Below are 17,051 nucleotides of genomic sequence, written 5' to 3'. Positions count from 1 at the left end.
AAACACTATCAACTCTATGGAAACCAAATGGGATAAAATATGTTGGGGAGTTTAGCTTTTCTAACATTCAGTATTTCTATGTAGTCAAAATGTTCCACTTTTTTGTATTTTCATATGCAGTTGGTGAAATATAAATGTTAAGCAGGTTAGTCTTCTCAAGCATGAGATCTTTTGTTTCTGCTTCTTGACTTATTTTGAGTGAAAAGAAATATATATGCATTTTTATGGTCTGAGTACATAGAAGACAAAATAACTTTTTAGACATGACAACACTGAGAAAGCATCTTAGTAGGTAGAACAAATGAATATATTCATATGTATTGGGTCCTCCTAATATCATGCTTCTTATTAATGGAAAAAAACATTCCCTTTATTTTTTCCTTTACAGATATTTGTACGCTCTAGGACAGAAGGTTTGGAAACGGTGGAAAAAACGCTACTTTGTTCTTGTTCAGGTTAGTAGTCTGACATGAAATTTCATTTAAAAGTGCTCTTAGACTATCAATTTTCTTATGTATGGTTTCTAGGGCCATTAGTAAATTAGTGTCTTCAGGCAACATATGCATCACTACTCCAAGCTTCTTACAGCATATAGACGTCCAGGATATTTTTTAAAAAAATTTACATATGTAGTAAACAGAAAAGTGTCTGAGTTTTACACATATATAAATGAGTCCCTACACTAAGCAATGTTTCAGCTGAAACCTAGAAATTTCTGAATTAAATTGTTGTGACCTTGAAACATTCTGTTAACAGCTTTCTAGCAGCACTTGATTTAACATAAAGTTGTATTTCACAAAGTGGTTTGCACTTACACTTTAATTTACTCTATCTCAAAAAGATTTCCTGCCTTTAAAATTAAAGCAACAGTAGTTACTATTAAGAACTTCTTTGTAAATATTTTTTGAATAATGCTATTTTTTGTTCTTCCTTGCCATATTAAATTGGGTAAAATGATGTAGTTTTTACAGAAAATCTAGTGTAGCAATTGTCCTTGGCCTCAGAAATGTGTGACTGATATTTCATAGCTTTTTGTCTGCACCTAGAACTGTAAGTGCTAAGAACATGCTAATGAATGATGACATTAACATGAGATTAATAGCATAGGAATAGAAAAGTAGATTTTGAGTGGTCAAAACTGAGAAATGAATGATTTTGGTAAGTCTTGGGGAAACTCATTATTTTCTGTTTGTGCTTGCCTTCAGATTGCAGTTACAAATTTGATGTTCTTCTGAGTCAGATCAGAAAACACTATTCTTCTGTGTCCTTTGTTTTGTTAACAACAAACTGTTAAAGTGTGAGTCTCAATAAACATCATACAATGGATGAAGCCTGTTAACGAGGCCTTTTTTAACAATAAAGTTTCTAAAACTATTTACAGAAAGCCTGATTGCTTTCTCTACCACTCTGTCAGTCACACTGACTTCATCTTCTCCCACTCCTAAAAATTGTAAGGATGAAAATTGTAAGGATGAAAAGAAAAATCCTGAACAAGGTCTTTATAAAGTTAAAATATGGGAGTATTTGCATATTATTCTTGCTAAGCTTGATCTCAGCACAATGTTCTCCCTGACTTCAATAGAAATTGTCTTGAGTATTGATAATCAGTAAGTAATGGTTGTAAGGTTGAAGAGGATCTTATGGAAAGTCTACTGAATTAATTTGGATTCTGTTTTTACCAAGGTCCTCTGTGAAGAGATGAGGACTTTTTGTGGCTTTATTAAGATTTGTAAAGGTTGAGAAGATCTCTATATAGGATTTTTGTTGTCATGGATGTGAAGGGAAAATAACTTAAAAGTTACAGGGAAAAAAAAAAGGCTAGATGCTCCCTTGTCCTTCATGTTTTCCTTTAACACTCCTCCTACTTTACATCCCCCCTTTCACAAAAAGAAAGACCTTATTCTCTTCCTCTAAGCCACAGGTGTCATCTAAGTTTCAAAGTGTGCACCTAAGAGACGCATAGTCTTTATGTGAATGTGATATGGAGCCATCTGGGAGACCAGTTTATTCTGGCCAAGTTAATTTTAATTTAACTATCTTCTACTTTCTATGCTGAAATTCAAATACTGGAGGAGAATATTACAGGAATTTTCCTGTGGTAGGATTTAGACATCTATTTCATTTTAAAGCAGCTATCAATACAAAAAGGATATATAAAAAAATACCATGTTAAATCAATATTTACTATCCAGACAACTCTGACTCATTTATATAGTTCAACCATGATACATACACCAACAATAAACTGAAGTCAATATGTGTGAAATAAGCATTAAGTAATGAATATCAGTCTGCTGTATTGATATATTATTGACATATTGATGAGTCATCCTCTATAGATTAGCTTTTAGCTTACATTAGTAAAATATTAAGGGCATGAAATTCAATTCTAAGACAGAGCACATCAGTATGATTTACACATGCTTTGGAAATTTAACTCAGATGTGAAATTAGATTAATAATGTTGGTTTTCCAGGTGCGTGATGAGAGTAATGTATACTTTCATTATTGCTACACCTATTAGAAGTTGTTAGTGGTTTCTGAAAGAACAGCTCAATGTTATAGAAAGGTTATAAAGTCTGGAAATTTTAACCTCTTCATTATATTTGCTTTTCTTCCTTGTACAATCCAGTCACTTCTCTAAAAGGTTATTCATTTCAAGCTAGAAACGGGGACATATAACATATTAGGTAAAAAGCCTCAGCTGGACATGCTGTGTTTTACTTCATTTGCTGTCTGATAATATTTTCCTCCAATAATCTGAATGCAGATTCACTGCTGTCATTTTAATTTTATCTGTTATAGTGTTTGAAAAGTCAGGGGTTTTTTTCATGGATTTTTAATTTATTTTTTTTAAACATGCCAACCACACAGGGTAATTCTTGCTGCTGAACTCCTGAAGAGGGCTGCTCAGTGATTCCCTGTAGCAGGGACCACAGAGTCAGCCTCCAGGTTTGCAGTAACAATTCCTCCCACATATTAAAACAGGCTCTTTCTGCCCCATGGGGACATCCTCTAGTGACACAGCTCATAAGTCGTGTCTACATCTCTATGCCTATCTGTCATGCATGCATAGGTTGTTGGTTTTCCACTTTGTTGCAGTGTAAGTAGAACAGCTGGTAGTCAGGTGTTTGGACTTCTGGAAAATTATGAAATTCAGGTAAATGCAGTTGTAGGAAGAGGATTGCCTTTTATTCTGTCAAGAATTACTATTTAAGAAGGTGGCTTCATTCTGGTTTTGTCTGAGAATGTGTTGTACATAGTTCTGACTTTTAAGTACTTATTATTCCATGAAGCATTGATACTAATTTGCTGAATTCTAAAGAAAGACTACCTACAGCTTCTTTAACTTCTAATAATACACTTCAACCCAGGCATAGTTCTGTATTAAAAAGTGTAATGTCAAATTGTTCTGGTGGTTCTTTCTGTAATAGCTGGCAGCAGACACCAATAACCATAAGGAAAAGAGTTTATAAGATTGTGAATATAAACAAATGAGTCAAGTTCTGTATTTCTTTATTTTGTTGAGACTCTTTTTCCCTAGCAAACTTTTCTGGAGTTTTTCTATTTGCTTCTTTGGTAGAAAGACTTTTAAATGTCTGATTTTCAACAACATGATGAAGTGTAAGGCTGATTGTGACATGAATATCATTTAATAAATTGTTCCTTTAAAATAAGATAATGCATTTCAAATACGTTTGACAAAGTAAAATCAGCAGCATTATAATCTCTGTCTTGTTATAGAGGTGAGGTTGAAAATGAACAGACACATAGTTCAGATCTTCCACAAGCTTATCTTCAAAAACATATAGTGGCTGAAAAAATCTGAAAAAAACAAGCATCCTGTGCATTTCCATGATTAGTTCTGTGAGCTTCCTTTTTGATGACTCAGTTTGTCTGTACAGTGTGATTATACGGGGTTGTTTTCATATGTGCATGGTGTGGGTGCTTGCAAGGTTATTTCATTTAAAAAAATCGAACAATTTGAAAAATGTTTTTACTGTAGTGCCAGGTATCGGAAGTTAGATCTATACATTCAGTTTATAAGAAAAGGAGGGAGTTCTCATGAAATACAATGCTAACTGCAAAGGATTTACAGGTGTGGGACTAACCAAACAGCTCCCTCTGTGCTTGTGCATGAGAGAAAATATGGTTCTTGGGAATATAAACAAGGAAATACCAGGTTGTAACAGAGGTGATGTGGGATTGCATCAAGCTGTGTCCCATCCCTCGATCGCGGCAAGGTGATATTTCTTTTGGGCCTAGAGCAGATGACATGGCATAGGGGCTGAGCCCTGTGTCAGGGCCCGAGGGGACCACCAGCCCCAACTGTCCTTGCCCAGCCCCTCCAGGGCCTCCCCACCCTGCCCACAGCCGAGGACCCCATTTCAGCCTCCCAGGGCCATCATCCCATGCCCCAGCATAACATAGCATAAATGAAAACAAAGCTATGGGCTCAGTACACAAACAGTGAGGTTAAATTCTGTCCTGTATGTCATGCTGGAGGACAGACTGGCTGGTTGTAATAGTCCCTTTTAGCCTGAAAATCTGAATTTCTGGAAGTGATGGGCTAGACTGGTTTTTGTGTTTATTTATATTTAGCTCTCATTGGTACTTAAGTGAATATACTAAATTTGATGTGGAAAGCTGGCACTGAGTTTTAGTTGACTGACAGTGTGTCTCAAATTCTTATCTCCTATAAAACTGCCTTCACTTAACTAACGTATTCATTAAACTGGAATACTTATGTTTAATTTCTCTCACCCGTAGACTTCTGCTGTGGTTCTGGAGACACCAGTTCAGTGTTCAAGGCCTGATGGCAATTCTGCAGAGAGGGATATTATGCTTGTTCCTTTTGCTTGTTGTACACGCTGTGTCAGAGGATGTTCAGTCACCACACACTGCATGCACATAGCACAGCATAACCCTGCTTCAGAAAACCCCAAATACTTAAAATAATTAAGTATTTTTTGAGCATTATGCAGATTATATATATCCTTATTTTCCAAAAATATCAATCTTTTACAAAGAGTGAAAAATCTTTTGTCAATAGCAGTTGAATTCTTTCAACTTGAAGACTTTGAGGTGGAGTGGTGTACAGGTACAACACCGATGAATATATGAATGAAACTGAAATCAGTTGTCAAAATTTTACTTCAAAAATTATCATTCCTGGAGTTGTAGCCAAAGCAATAAATCTAGGTAACAATTTAGCTGAGCAGTCAGCAACTGCAATAAAGACTGTCCTTTGTCTATCAGACAGCTCCTTGCCTGTCCTTAGATGCTTGCATAACTTTACAGATCTAACAAATTATATTATCGTTCAAAACAAGTCATTTGGCCTGGTATCCAGTCCTTGGAGATGAGAGTTTCAGAGGCCCATGTAAATTCAGTTCCCTTAAGTTTCAGATGTTCACAGATTCACAGGCTCTTTCTTCTAGTCACCTTTTATAGTCTTTCCAGCTCTTCATTTAAGGGTGGGAACATCTCAGTTTTGTTTCAGTGATTGCTTTTCCTCTCCCAGCTGTTATATTCCTTTCTTTATCTCTCCAGTCACTTATTCCTCAGGTCTCCTTATCACTTTCTATTGTTTCTAGTGAGTCTGAAGCCTCATGGTGACAGATTCCCTTCTTTAGGTTTTTTTTTAATAATTATACTTGATGAGAAGCAACTGATGTTGTTCATGCCAGCTGCAAGCTGCTTGGCCTACACAGTACGGTGTCCAGTGAGCCAAGCAACCTGCAGATGGGTGTGAACACAGGTGCAAAAGATGCAGAAAATAGACTATCATGCAGAAATTAGACTATGAAATCAAACTGAAGGTTCTAGTACTTACCATCTTTAACTGTAATTGGCCAGATTATGTTTTCATGTTTACAGCTACATTTGTCACTCCTTCTGCAAACAGTACTTTTATACATAAAAGTTCTTTTCTTCAAGCTTTTTGGATTACGGGACTTTTTTTCTCACACAGTAGACTGAGTTTGGTCAATACCACAGCACTAAGTGTTTTCTCTACAAGAACCTAATTTGCTTCCTTTCAATTTTTCATAAAGCAACAGCCAAAATAACATTGTATTCCAGGAAACTTCAGAGAGATGTGTTTATGGCTTTTTTTTTCCCTCCGTTCTTTTTAGTATGAAGGGAAAAGGATGCAAAGTTTTACACTGTACAATGGGGTTTGTTTCTTCAGCACAACTGAAAGCTAATTTAGACTATAGTACATGTGTTATACAATTCTGGAATGGAATTCAGGAATTAAGAAGTCCTTTCTTATTCAGGTTAGCCAATACACATTTGCGATGTGCAGTTACAGAGAAAAGAAATCTGAGCCTCAGGAACTGATGCAGCTCGAAGGATACACTGTGGATTATACAGCTCCTCACACAGGTACTTTTCATGATTTTGAAGTATGATATGTTTGTGTAAAACAGCTGATTCAATTTGGTCGTTTTGATCTAGCAGCAAAATACCCCAAGGTTCTTTGGCAATTATTCCACTAGGATTTTCTGGTGTGAAGAATCATGCTTTTAGAAAGAATCTTGTTTTAAGAAGAATGAACAGTAAACTTACACTAAGGTTGCCTAAAACATTGTAAGACCACATATGATACAAGGAAATAATTATTAATTCTAGTCACTCTTTCCCATTTCTCTCTATTTTTGATGGTGGAGTCATGTGGCAGTGTACTGTGAAGTATATTCATGAATGATTTCGAAAAGAAGGTGAATGATGACAGTGCTTGCCAAACACAAATTACTTAGAGTGATCAAAAATAAATTTGAGGATATCAGAAAAATCTGCACAAGTCAGTATTAAAATGGCAGAAGGAAATCAAAGTTACACATGTGGAGAAACAGTTCTACTCTACCTACACAGTGGACCGTTATGAATTTGACTTATTGACTTATTATGAATATAGCTTCTAAGATGCTGGAAGACTGATCTTGGGAAGCATTGGCCTAATGTTTAAAATAATTGAGAATGCAAACAATATTCAGAAGGTGTTTGGAAAGCCAAAACAATGTTGTTATTAAAAATTCCTCAGTGCAGACACGTTCGAGTGTTATGTGCTGTTCTGGTTATGTACTCTCAGAACAAAACACTGGAATGAAAAAAAGGGACAAAGAAGGAGGAGCAACACTGGTAAGAGGTATGGAGTTGCCTCTGTTCAAGAAGAGATAAAGTTGATGAGGGGTTACAGTTAAGAAAATGATGCCAAGAAGGAGGATATGTTAGAGAAATGCAAAATAGCATATGATGAAGAGAAGATGAATAAGAAATAAATTGGAATTGAATTGGAAATGGTATTATGGAAATATTTTCTCCTGTAACTTCCATGTATTACCATTTGATCATTATAGCTCTAGACTTTATCATATTTCTAGGTCATAAACACATGTAAAATGTTTTAACACCCAACTCCCCACACACATACACAGAGGAAAACCAATAATGTAATAAACATTAATAGTAATAAAGTGATCTCAAAGTAACTTGTATTTAGTAAGATTACCTTCCTACTTCCTGCTCCAGGTCTTCAGGGTGGTCGAATGTTTTTCAATGCTGTCAAAGAAGGTGATACCGTGATATTTGCCAGTGATGATGAGCAAGATAGAATACTCTGGGTCCAAGCCATGTACAGAGCCACAGGTCAATCATATAAGCCTATTCCTGCAAGTCAAGCTCAGAAGATGAATCCTAAAGGAGGAATTGTCAGCACAGATATATCCCCACTTTGTGAGTTTGCTTTCTTTTTCTTTTGTGGCTTTGGTTTTGATTTTAGATGGTAAAATATGTAGCAGCTCCCTTAATAAAGTTTAATTAAGCAGCACTCATTCACTAGGGAAATGTGCCTAGAAGTTTGTTGTTAGTCAGAACCTCTTTAACTCAGATTATTATTACCATCGAGGGAAATCCTGATTTACAGGTCATTATTTTTATTATAATCCATGAAAATACGGCAATTAGCTTCATATTCATTACATTTGACCCACATATTACCATGGAGATGGTGTTTAGTCTACATTATATTTTTCAATAGCCAGGCAGTGTAGTATTGAATATAAAAGCATCAATCTTCTCAGAATTTTATAGATTTAGGTCATTTTATCGTACATTGTATATATTAGTCATTTTAAAATTGCTGTGAAGACAGTACATTGATGTGAAAGGCACTAGATGGACTGTTTGGATTTTTGCACACTTCAGTGTAATATTAAACTACATATAAAAAAAATTCAAAAAATAATCACATTTAAGTTTTCCTCACCTTTCTTTGAGGAAAGTATTGTTTCAGAGAAAATAAAGGTAGGTGGCATAATTAACCATATCTTGAAATTTTCATATAATCTCTTTGGATGTATTCTGTCATTTAGATATCTGCACATAAGAAACATATAATTTTTCTGTTCTGGAGGCTGAGTGCAATCCAAGGATTTTTGTAATAGCCATCAAATTTTTAAAACATCATGTGACTGCATGCAATAATCCTTCCACATTATCATATATGTGTATATGTGGAGTGATAGAAGAGATAAATGTTTTATACTCAACTTGGTTTAATGTCTGAAGTCTATAGCATGTTGACCCAAAACCATTCTCCTATGTCAATCATGCTATCACTCTGTCTCACAGACTTCCATTCAATCTTTTACCATTTTGCTATTAGAAGGCAGTAAAATGTTCTTGTTAAACTCAGTAACACTTATGTAAAATCCCGACTGGGCTGTCAAGAACATTGAAAAAAACAGTTTAATCTCACAAAAGCACTGACATATGTTGAATTTCTAATATGAAACAATTTGGAACGGTGAAATAACCATTTATCAGGGGGGATGTAAAGGTGAAGTATTTTGTAGGATGTAAGTAACACTGCAAAAGCAAATGTGGGGCAACAGCCAAGAAGTGCTTCTGTTCAACTCCTCCCCGTTACCTGGGTCTGGGCTGAGTACTGGCAGTTCACTGTGTTCCCCTCCTAATGTTTCTACTTCGTGTGCATCAGTTAGAAAGGACAGAAGTGACTGCAGTCAGCAGTAGCCAAGGAATTGCTTCCCTTCTTAGTCACTGTGTTTACATGAAAATTAAAGCAAATAAAAAACACTGACTACAGGGCAGGGAAAGTTATAGAAAAAAACGGTACAAAGAAGTACAAGTTTGGATATATTGAAATTATGTTTCCAGACATAAAATTAGTGGTAAAGAATTAAAAAACCAAGATTGACATGTGTTGATATTATCTTAGTTAGTTAGGGAGACTACAGTTCTTAGATGGAAACTACAGGAAAAAATGGAGTTTTTTAAAGGCTCAAAAGCTTCAAAATATCATGTATTTTTCTGGCATGCTTATGTAGCAACTTGCACGAACTGATATGACTGAACTGTATATAAATCAAAAATCCATGGTTAAATTATTATTGGCATTTGTTTTAATAAACTTCAATGCTGGCATTTTTGTAATTAATTCATAGAATTCTTTTCAACACAGTAACTTGTGAAATTTCATTTACTGTGAGGTTTAGTCTTGAAAGAATCAATGTTTGACTGATTTCTGTAATGTCTCCAGTTCTGCTTACATGAGGAAAATTTTATTATCCGGTCTTTTGCACTTGAGGAAGAAATGGGCATGATCAAATTAATGAGTTTTTATGAAACCGCAAGACTTAGGGTTTACCGATACAACCTTAAATAATTTTCTAAGACTCCTGCTTCATTTACATATACTATGATGATTTTCTTGGGGCACAGTTTTAGTCCTAAAGAGAATCTATAGCTGACCCTTTGTCAGATTTAAATATGTTCAGTTTCCTAAATTCATTTTGTTTCCCCTAGACAAATGTTTGCATGAAGTTGAGTATTTTATTTTTAATTAAGATATAACACCAAGTATGTGAGAGCTAGTTTATATATATTAAGTGAAATTAATTTCCATTTTTTTCTTTATTATGATACATTTTTAGTATTAAGAAATACAGTTATGACCAGAGAATTTGTGAACTATTTTTTTTGTGTAGCTTATTCTTCAATTAATACATCATGTAAGCATTTCTAGCCAATACAAGATCACATTGTTTTAATTTTAAAAGCATATCATATAATGCCCCCACCACATACAGAAAGCAGAAAACCAGCTAGAGCTTTGCAAAACAAATGTCATTTAATAATATTCAGGCCTTGAAAGTCTGTTCCCATCTTCCTCATCCTCTGAAAAGAAAATAAATTCAACTCACTCATCCTGATAAAATGTACGAAAAGCATTTTCAATAACTTGAAAAAATTTAAATGCCTTTAAACTGCTGGATGTGGAGAAAAAAACAACTTCAGGAGACATGTTTCAATGTTCTTAAATATTTTGTTTATAAAATATCTTCTCTAATCCTGAAATTCTCTTGATAGATAAAAAAAAAACAACTGAAAGTTGTCATTAAAGAAATTAGAACATCATATGATGATTACTATGCCACATACCTAGCTGTAGTAAGGTAAATTTTTTGCTAGTAATAAATATTAACATTTCCATTTTCCATGGCCTTGTAGACAAAATTCTACTTTCCAAAGTTAACATTACATTATTTACTGAAAATGATAACTTGTCAAAGGCAAAAATATTAAACATTTAATATTTTTAATCAATTGATAAGTGTAAATGATGTAAATTTTCTAAGCCTCTACTGTTTTCTATATTCTCAAGTTCAAAACTCTTTAAGAAAGAGTTTTGGTAAGCTGTGGTAGAATTATTCCTGTAATCTATACCATGAGCTTCTTTTGTATAAAAGAAAATAGTAGAAAGGAAGGAGTAAGAGATTCCTTTTGTATAATAAAGGCTGTATTTTTTGCAGTTATTGGTGCTCTATGTAAGATAATTCCTTGTACAAAAGAGTGCCTAAAGTGAGGTGAACAAAACACAACCACCTCAGAGCTGGATCAAAACAAACACATCAGGAACTCCAGAAAAAAAAACAAAACAAAACAAAACAAAAAACCAACACCAACCTAGACGTGATTATAAGACGACAGCCAGGGTCTTACTGATCTTTACAGCAGTTATCACAAATGCAGAAAATGGAAATGTTGCTCTTGCACGTGCACAGCAGCAGCACTCCAAAAGGCCACCCTACAGATCTCTAACTGATCTGAGTGTGTAGTCTCTTCTTGTTGATTCTGTATAGCAGTTTAGGATCATTCATGTACTGCATTTAGAAGAAACTTGATATTCTATACTACCAATGAGGCAAATACACATTTAAGTGTGGCACTGGAATCAAACTATTGTACCTGTCCAACTTCTACAATTAATACTAGCCAATCTCTTAATTTCTAAGTAAAGCAACTTGGTACTGCACTTCTGTAGTATTAACTGACTCCAAAATAAAAGTGAAGACAAGTCAACAATGATCAAGAAAAAGAGACTGCTCTTCAGTTCCACAATACTGAATAAGCGTGCTATAATGCAAAGGACAGAGTATTTAAGGATCCATGATTGTAGAAAAAAACAGAAGTTCCCCAAGGACATGAATGTTTCAGAGAAAGCACCAATTAAAAATAGATTCATCTGAGTCATATAAAGGTGCAGGAGGCTCTCCGTTTCTTAATGAGGAATGTATTAGGAGATCTATTCATACAATTAGAAGAGCTGCTGAAGTGATAAACACTGTTAATAACTTGGTTGTAACAAAGGAGTAACAGCAGCACATGAGGGGATTGTCATGTCTTAATGAAGAATCACAAAGCCAAACATCATTCTGATCCTACACCACCATGAGTTCAGAGATGGTCTCTGTGAAAATATTTGCAGAGAAGAGAGAAGATAGATACTGGAAAACTGAGTTAGGTGAGGAATCGTTTGATCTGAGATGTATAGTTTTCCTCATCTCTCTTTTGGAATGATGTCACTTATCAAAACAACTCACAAAAGGAAAATAATTGAGATTTTGCAGAGACCAATTATAACAGTTTTCATAAAAATGCTGTTTAGAGCCCATAGAAAAAACATGACATCCTGTTTATTAAATAGCAAGGGAGTAGCAAAGGGATTCAAATACACAGATATGCATTGGTATTACAAGACATCAATTCAATGATAACATTGAAGACATTTCCAAATGAAGCATCTATCTGACCAAAAGAGTATCACATAGGGAACTTCTGTGGACAATTAAATCATCCAAGTGGAGCAGTCAGTGTTGTGTAATCAGGAAGACAGTGCAGGCAGTTTGCCAAATGAAGAAGTTGTTTGGGATTAGTCATGAAAATTTAACGTGTTGAGTCTCTTTGAATATACTCATGATAGGCACTATAAAGTTTCTCTCTCTAGCATAGTTTAATGATATGGGAATAAATTTTTAATTTCATATTTCTTTTAAATGTTATTTGTATCACTCTCAATCTTCAAACTGGCTACATCAGAGACTCTGTGGGAAAACCAGATTATGATTAATATTAAGGTACTAGTGTCATAATACATAAACACAAGAAATACCACTGCTTAACTGTATGGTGGCATTACTCAGTTTTGGAATAATTGGTAATGTTCCTGTAAAGCAGTGCTTTTAAAATAGTCCTGAAATGTTTGTATCTGTATGTTCAATTAATTAAATCTTTTAGAAACAAACAGAAAAAAGATACTTTTTCGTTTGACATTTTCTCAGTAGGTTTGGCAGCTTTATATCCATCATACACTTTGCCCCCGAAAGAGAGGAGTAACTCCACCCTGCCTGCATGTTCCCCCATCCCCCTTCATGTTCCATTCCTGCTTGCCTCCAACTACCCCCATCTCCCTTTTGGAAAGAAAAGGTTAACACTGGCCTCCACCACCTTAGTTAGTAAGTCACCTTTATGTTTTCTCCTGTGCTACTCAGAAACATACAAAAACTATCTGGTATCTTCTTCAAATCTGTCCTTTGGCAAAATACTGGCAGTCCATAGCGTGCTATCCCCAGCCTGACAGTCAGGCCATATGGGCCACCTGCTTTCTCATATTCTGCCATTTTCTCTCCAACTGTTACTTCATTGTCTGATATTTAAATTACAAGGTTCTTGGGGCATAGATTGTCTCTTTGGCCTGTGCTTCTAAGCGTATAGCACTTTGGAGCCCTGGTCAATGATCAAGAGTCAAAATGTTCCCGATGTAAAAAAAAAAAAAAAAAAAAAAAAAAAAAAGGTAGTTTTCCAAAAGCTGAAAAAAATACACAACCTGAAACAGACAGTGTAACAGGGAAATAGAAGCTGAAACAGTGAGTTTGAGGCAACTTGCAAGCAGGAGAACAAGTTCCATTAAGAAAGGAAGAAAAATAATTGTGAAAAAGCAGACGTATTACTGCTTCAAAGTTCTCCCTAAATATCTTCACACTGTTTCCCAAGATTGAGAAACTGTAGACAATAAAATGGAATTGTTTTTTTTCTTAACTGTATATCACAATATATCACTCAATGTCTTTTTTGAAATTGCATGTAGCTTGAACAGGACATCTAAAGCTCATTTGTGTAGGAATTTGAAAAATACACTCTAATGATTTTTAAAAGTAGGGTGTTAAATAATGTTTAGATCACAGTCATACAACATTTTTGCATTCCTCATAATCTTGGATCAAGTTCATATATATATTTTTTTAAATCCATTCTGTTTCAAAAATATTTACCAGTTGTCTTGTATTTATGTCATAGCAGTAAAATAAAATGTAGTGTATTACACTAGATTTACTTTTCTATTGTTCCCTGCTTGCCTGCAGCTGGCAAAGGTAAGTTTTTGGGTTTTTGATGCTAAAATATATTTGGTAACAGACCTCTGTTACTATTTGACAATCTTATTTGTGCTGTTTCATTCTCCTAAAAATATGGTGATCTGTCATGGATCTTTCTGTAGAATGTAATCTAGCAAATATTTATACTTTTAAGTATTTTTTTTTTTACTTTTAAGTAAATATTTTTGCTTACTTTGCCCAAATTATGTAATAGCAGATTCTGCTTACACAAGCTGCATTGTATTCAATAGGTTTTACACATTCTGATCATCTCGATGACTGTATCAGAATGTTAAATCAGTTTCATCTGCAACATCCAGTCTCCTGATTTCAATACTTAATTACTTGTCAGTGCTTACACAGATTTTGTTTTAAAAAGGGGGAATCTTTTATATTTGTGTGGTTAACCAGAGAGAAAAATCAAGCCAGTTAATTTAAGAAATACTCAGCTGTGTATAATTTGTACATGAGACTAATGGCAGAAATAAATATGAATCCTTTTTCTTTTCTGTCATCTTTTTGTAAATAATGGCTCAATAAATTAGGTATTTGTATAAGAAGGAAAACTTACAAGAAATGTAGAAACCAGACATTTAATACATTTAATGTGATACTGCATTTGCAAAACTTTTGTCTGTGTGTGGATCATTTTGAAAACTATATATAACTTCACATTGTAGTTTAGTACTTTCAGTAATGTGTCATTTATCTTTGAATTCATGTGTTTAAATACATTTAAATTGCACTAATTAAGAGAGCATTTCATGTACCTTTGTCAAAAATATGAGCTGTTTGTCATTAATGATAGGCTAGTCTAATGCTCATGGAAATATTGTTAATCTATGTAATCATATATGCTACTCATCCTTAAACCATTAAAAATATATGCTGCTGTTTCTCTGAGATGCTGGTCTCATACCTTACACCATTGATGTATTGTCATACTGTTAATTTGCTACATCCACCTTGGTGAAATCTGTCACATGGATGTGACTCTTGCTTTGACAATGCAAAGCCAAGTGATATGAATTAGTTTCTGCATCTTTCCAGGATGTGATGCTGCAGATCCTTCAGTTTGAATTAAATAATTCTCCCATCCACAAATACAGCTGAAAGTTGGACTTGACATGGATCAATATGATCTGGGGCTAAATTTCTAAATGTGACTGATTATGTTAGCATCATGCCCACAGATCAATATTGAGTTTTATTATGAACCTGACTCTATAATTGGGTTTAATCAATAAACTTTTGTCTCCTTTTCTTTAGCAATTTTAGATTTGTACTATGCAGGTTTTCAAAATTGCATTTAGGATACACTTAGATCTATACTTTTCTAGTAACGAATATAAAAAGAGCTAGGTTTGAATTTAAAGGAACAAAGAACTAAGACCGTATTGAAAAGGGAAGTCAATTTTTAAGTTGATAGGACTGTTCACCCCAGTACAGTCTATAGAATCCAAGACAGCTAATGTGCTAATACATAACTAGTCCTTTTGGGCACTGTAAGGCTTTTTCTGTCCATACTTGATAGATAATTCACATTGAGGACTTTGACAAAACATAGCATTAATGAAAGCAATCACTAGAGCTTCTCTTTTGATAAACCCGCGGGGTTTAAAGGCGTTCAAAGATGCAATCTGTGAAGAACAATAAATTTGGGCCTTTGATTGAAGTGCCATTTGGGATGGTATGTTTTCTCCATGTATTTACACAAAAATGCTGCTCCCTTTTTCACTACTCTTTGCTGGAAGGTTGAAGGAGCTCTTTGCCATTACTACATTAAGGTTTGTCTCATTAAAAGCTGTGTACAAAAAGAAGGCTGGAAATGACCTAGCTCAAGCCAGTGTGTTCATTTCTGCTCCAGTTTGCCGTTTGAGAAGTAGGCTTCAAGCCATGATGAATATTTCTATAAGTGGTACTTTGATCTGCAGTAAAGATGCTCTTTCTTATCTGAAGAAATAAGTGCATAAACCTTTTTTTTTTTTTTCAATAGAGGGAAGGATATTTATTTTATTTTGATAAAATTAGAAAGATAGCCACGCAAACCCAGGAAATTACAGAACACTAATTTTTCATACTCATAACACTGTTTTGTAAATTGTAACATTTGAAGAGCTCCACTAGAAAACATTACTTTAAGAATTATTTTAATGTACTATGTTTTCTGGTAGCCTTTCTAAATTGTCAGTGGGTAGCAACTTTTTTTTTTTTTCACTGTTACATTCCATAGATTGGTATGATAGAAAAATAATTCAGTAGTAATATCTTCAGATTAAAAAACAAGATTCTATAATGTTACCTGCAAATATCTACTTATGTGATTTATTTCTCTGAGATATTTTCAAGTTTATATATTGGGACTTACACCTTCTGTACCTTGTAAATCTGCACACTCACTCACATGTATTGTTCTGCACATTTTTCCTTTGTACGAACAGATACAGACCGTGGTCAGAAACATGGCATGGATGAGTTTATTTCTGCTAATCCCTGCAAATTTGACCATGCTTCCCTCTTTAGACTGCTTCAGAGGCAGACCTTGGATCACAGATTGAATGACTCCTATTCTTGTTTGGTGAGTACTGGCTGGAAGATAGATATAAAAAGTGAGAAATAGTTGCTACAAAGTAGTCCTTTCTTCCTAGTTCATTCAATAGCTGCAGTTGTAGTTGGAATAAAGGGTCCAATCGATTGGTTTCAAATTTGAAAATTACACACTTGCAAGCTGCTGCTGTGCCACTCAATAGAAAGCAAAGAGACCCAAACTGTCTCTGATTTTATGAGCTGAAATTCATCATGTCCTTTATGGAGGTTTGAATAAAAACAGAAGGTTTTGATCATGGTAAGAGCTCCTGTGGTAGGATTTACTCACACCTGTACAGGCATTTTAAGGTACAAATGTAGTTGCCTGTCAGACATTTTCACCTGTCTTGTAATACATTCCACTGTGGTGTGAAGAAGCAAAAATGCCCAAAAAAGGGAAGCAGAACCACAGGCAATATAGATATGTGGACATATATGTATTACCTGAATTGAAAATAAAAAAATGTCAGTATAATTCTTAAACAAAAGCAAGTAAAATGTGATCTCTGTATCAAAATTAATGTTTTTTGCAAAGACAGCTATAAAATATAAGACACTGATAATATAACATGCTTCTGTATTTGTAGCTGCAGTTTCCCCTTCCTACACAACATTTTCTATTCTATGCTCTATGGTCTAGGAGTTGAGAATGGGGCTGCTTCAGGTTTTGTCTTCAGCAGGGAGAACCAGCAACAACCTTGCGGAAGTTCATCAGATGATACACAC

The 17,051-nt window shown here is 34.6% G+C and overlaps 1 protein-coding gene across 18 annotated transcripts in view; it reads left to right on the top strand.

Moving 5' to 3' along the window:
- CADPS2 (calcium dependent secretion activator 2) overlaps positions 1 to 17,051 on the top strand; it is a 252,497-nt gene that overhangs the window by 128,404 nt on the left and 107,042 nt on the right. For 11 of the 18 annotated variants that reach the window (XM_026868445.1, XM_026868443.1, XM_026868435.1 and 8 more), the window contains exons 8-12: positions 389 to 455; positions 6,282 to 6,390; positions 7,537 to 7,740; positions 13,728 to 13,736; positions 16,181 to 16,317. In XM_026868445.1, coding sequence (XP_026724246.1) covers positions 389 to 455; positions 6,282 to 6,390; positions 7,537 to 7,740; positions 13,728 to 13,736; positions 16,181 to 16,317 — 526 coding nt within the window. The remainder of the gene's footprint in view (positions 1 to 388; positions 456 to 6,281; positions 6,391 to 7,536; positions 7,741 to 13,727; positions 13,737 to 16,180; positions 16,318 to 17,051) is intronic. The other 7 variants (XM_026868446.1, XM_026868444.1, XM_026868436.1 and 4 more) reach the window with 1 other exon arrangement.

The sequence above is a fragment of the Athene cunicularia genome (genome assembly GCF_003259725.1).
Source record: "Athene cunicularia isolate RWA chromosome 1 unlocalized genomic scaffold, athCun1 chr1_part2, whole genome shotgun sequence".
Classification (NCBI taxonomy): domain Eukaryota; kingdom Metazoa; phylum Chordata; class Aves; order Strigiformes; family Strigidae; genus Athene; species Athene cunicularia.
The sequence above is the reverse complement of the archived record's forward strand: the minus strand, read 5'-3'. Positions and strand labels throughout refer to the sequence as shown.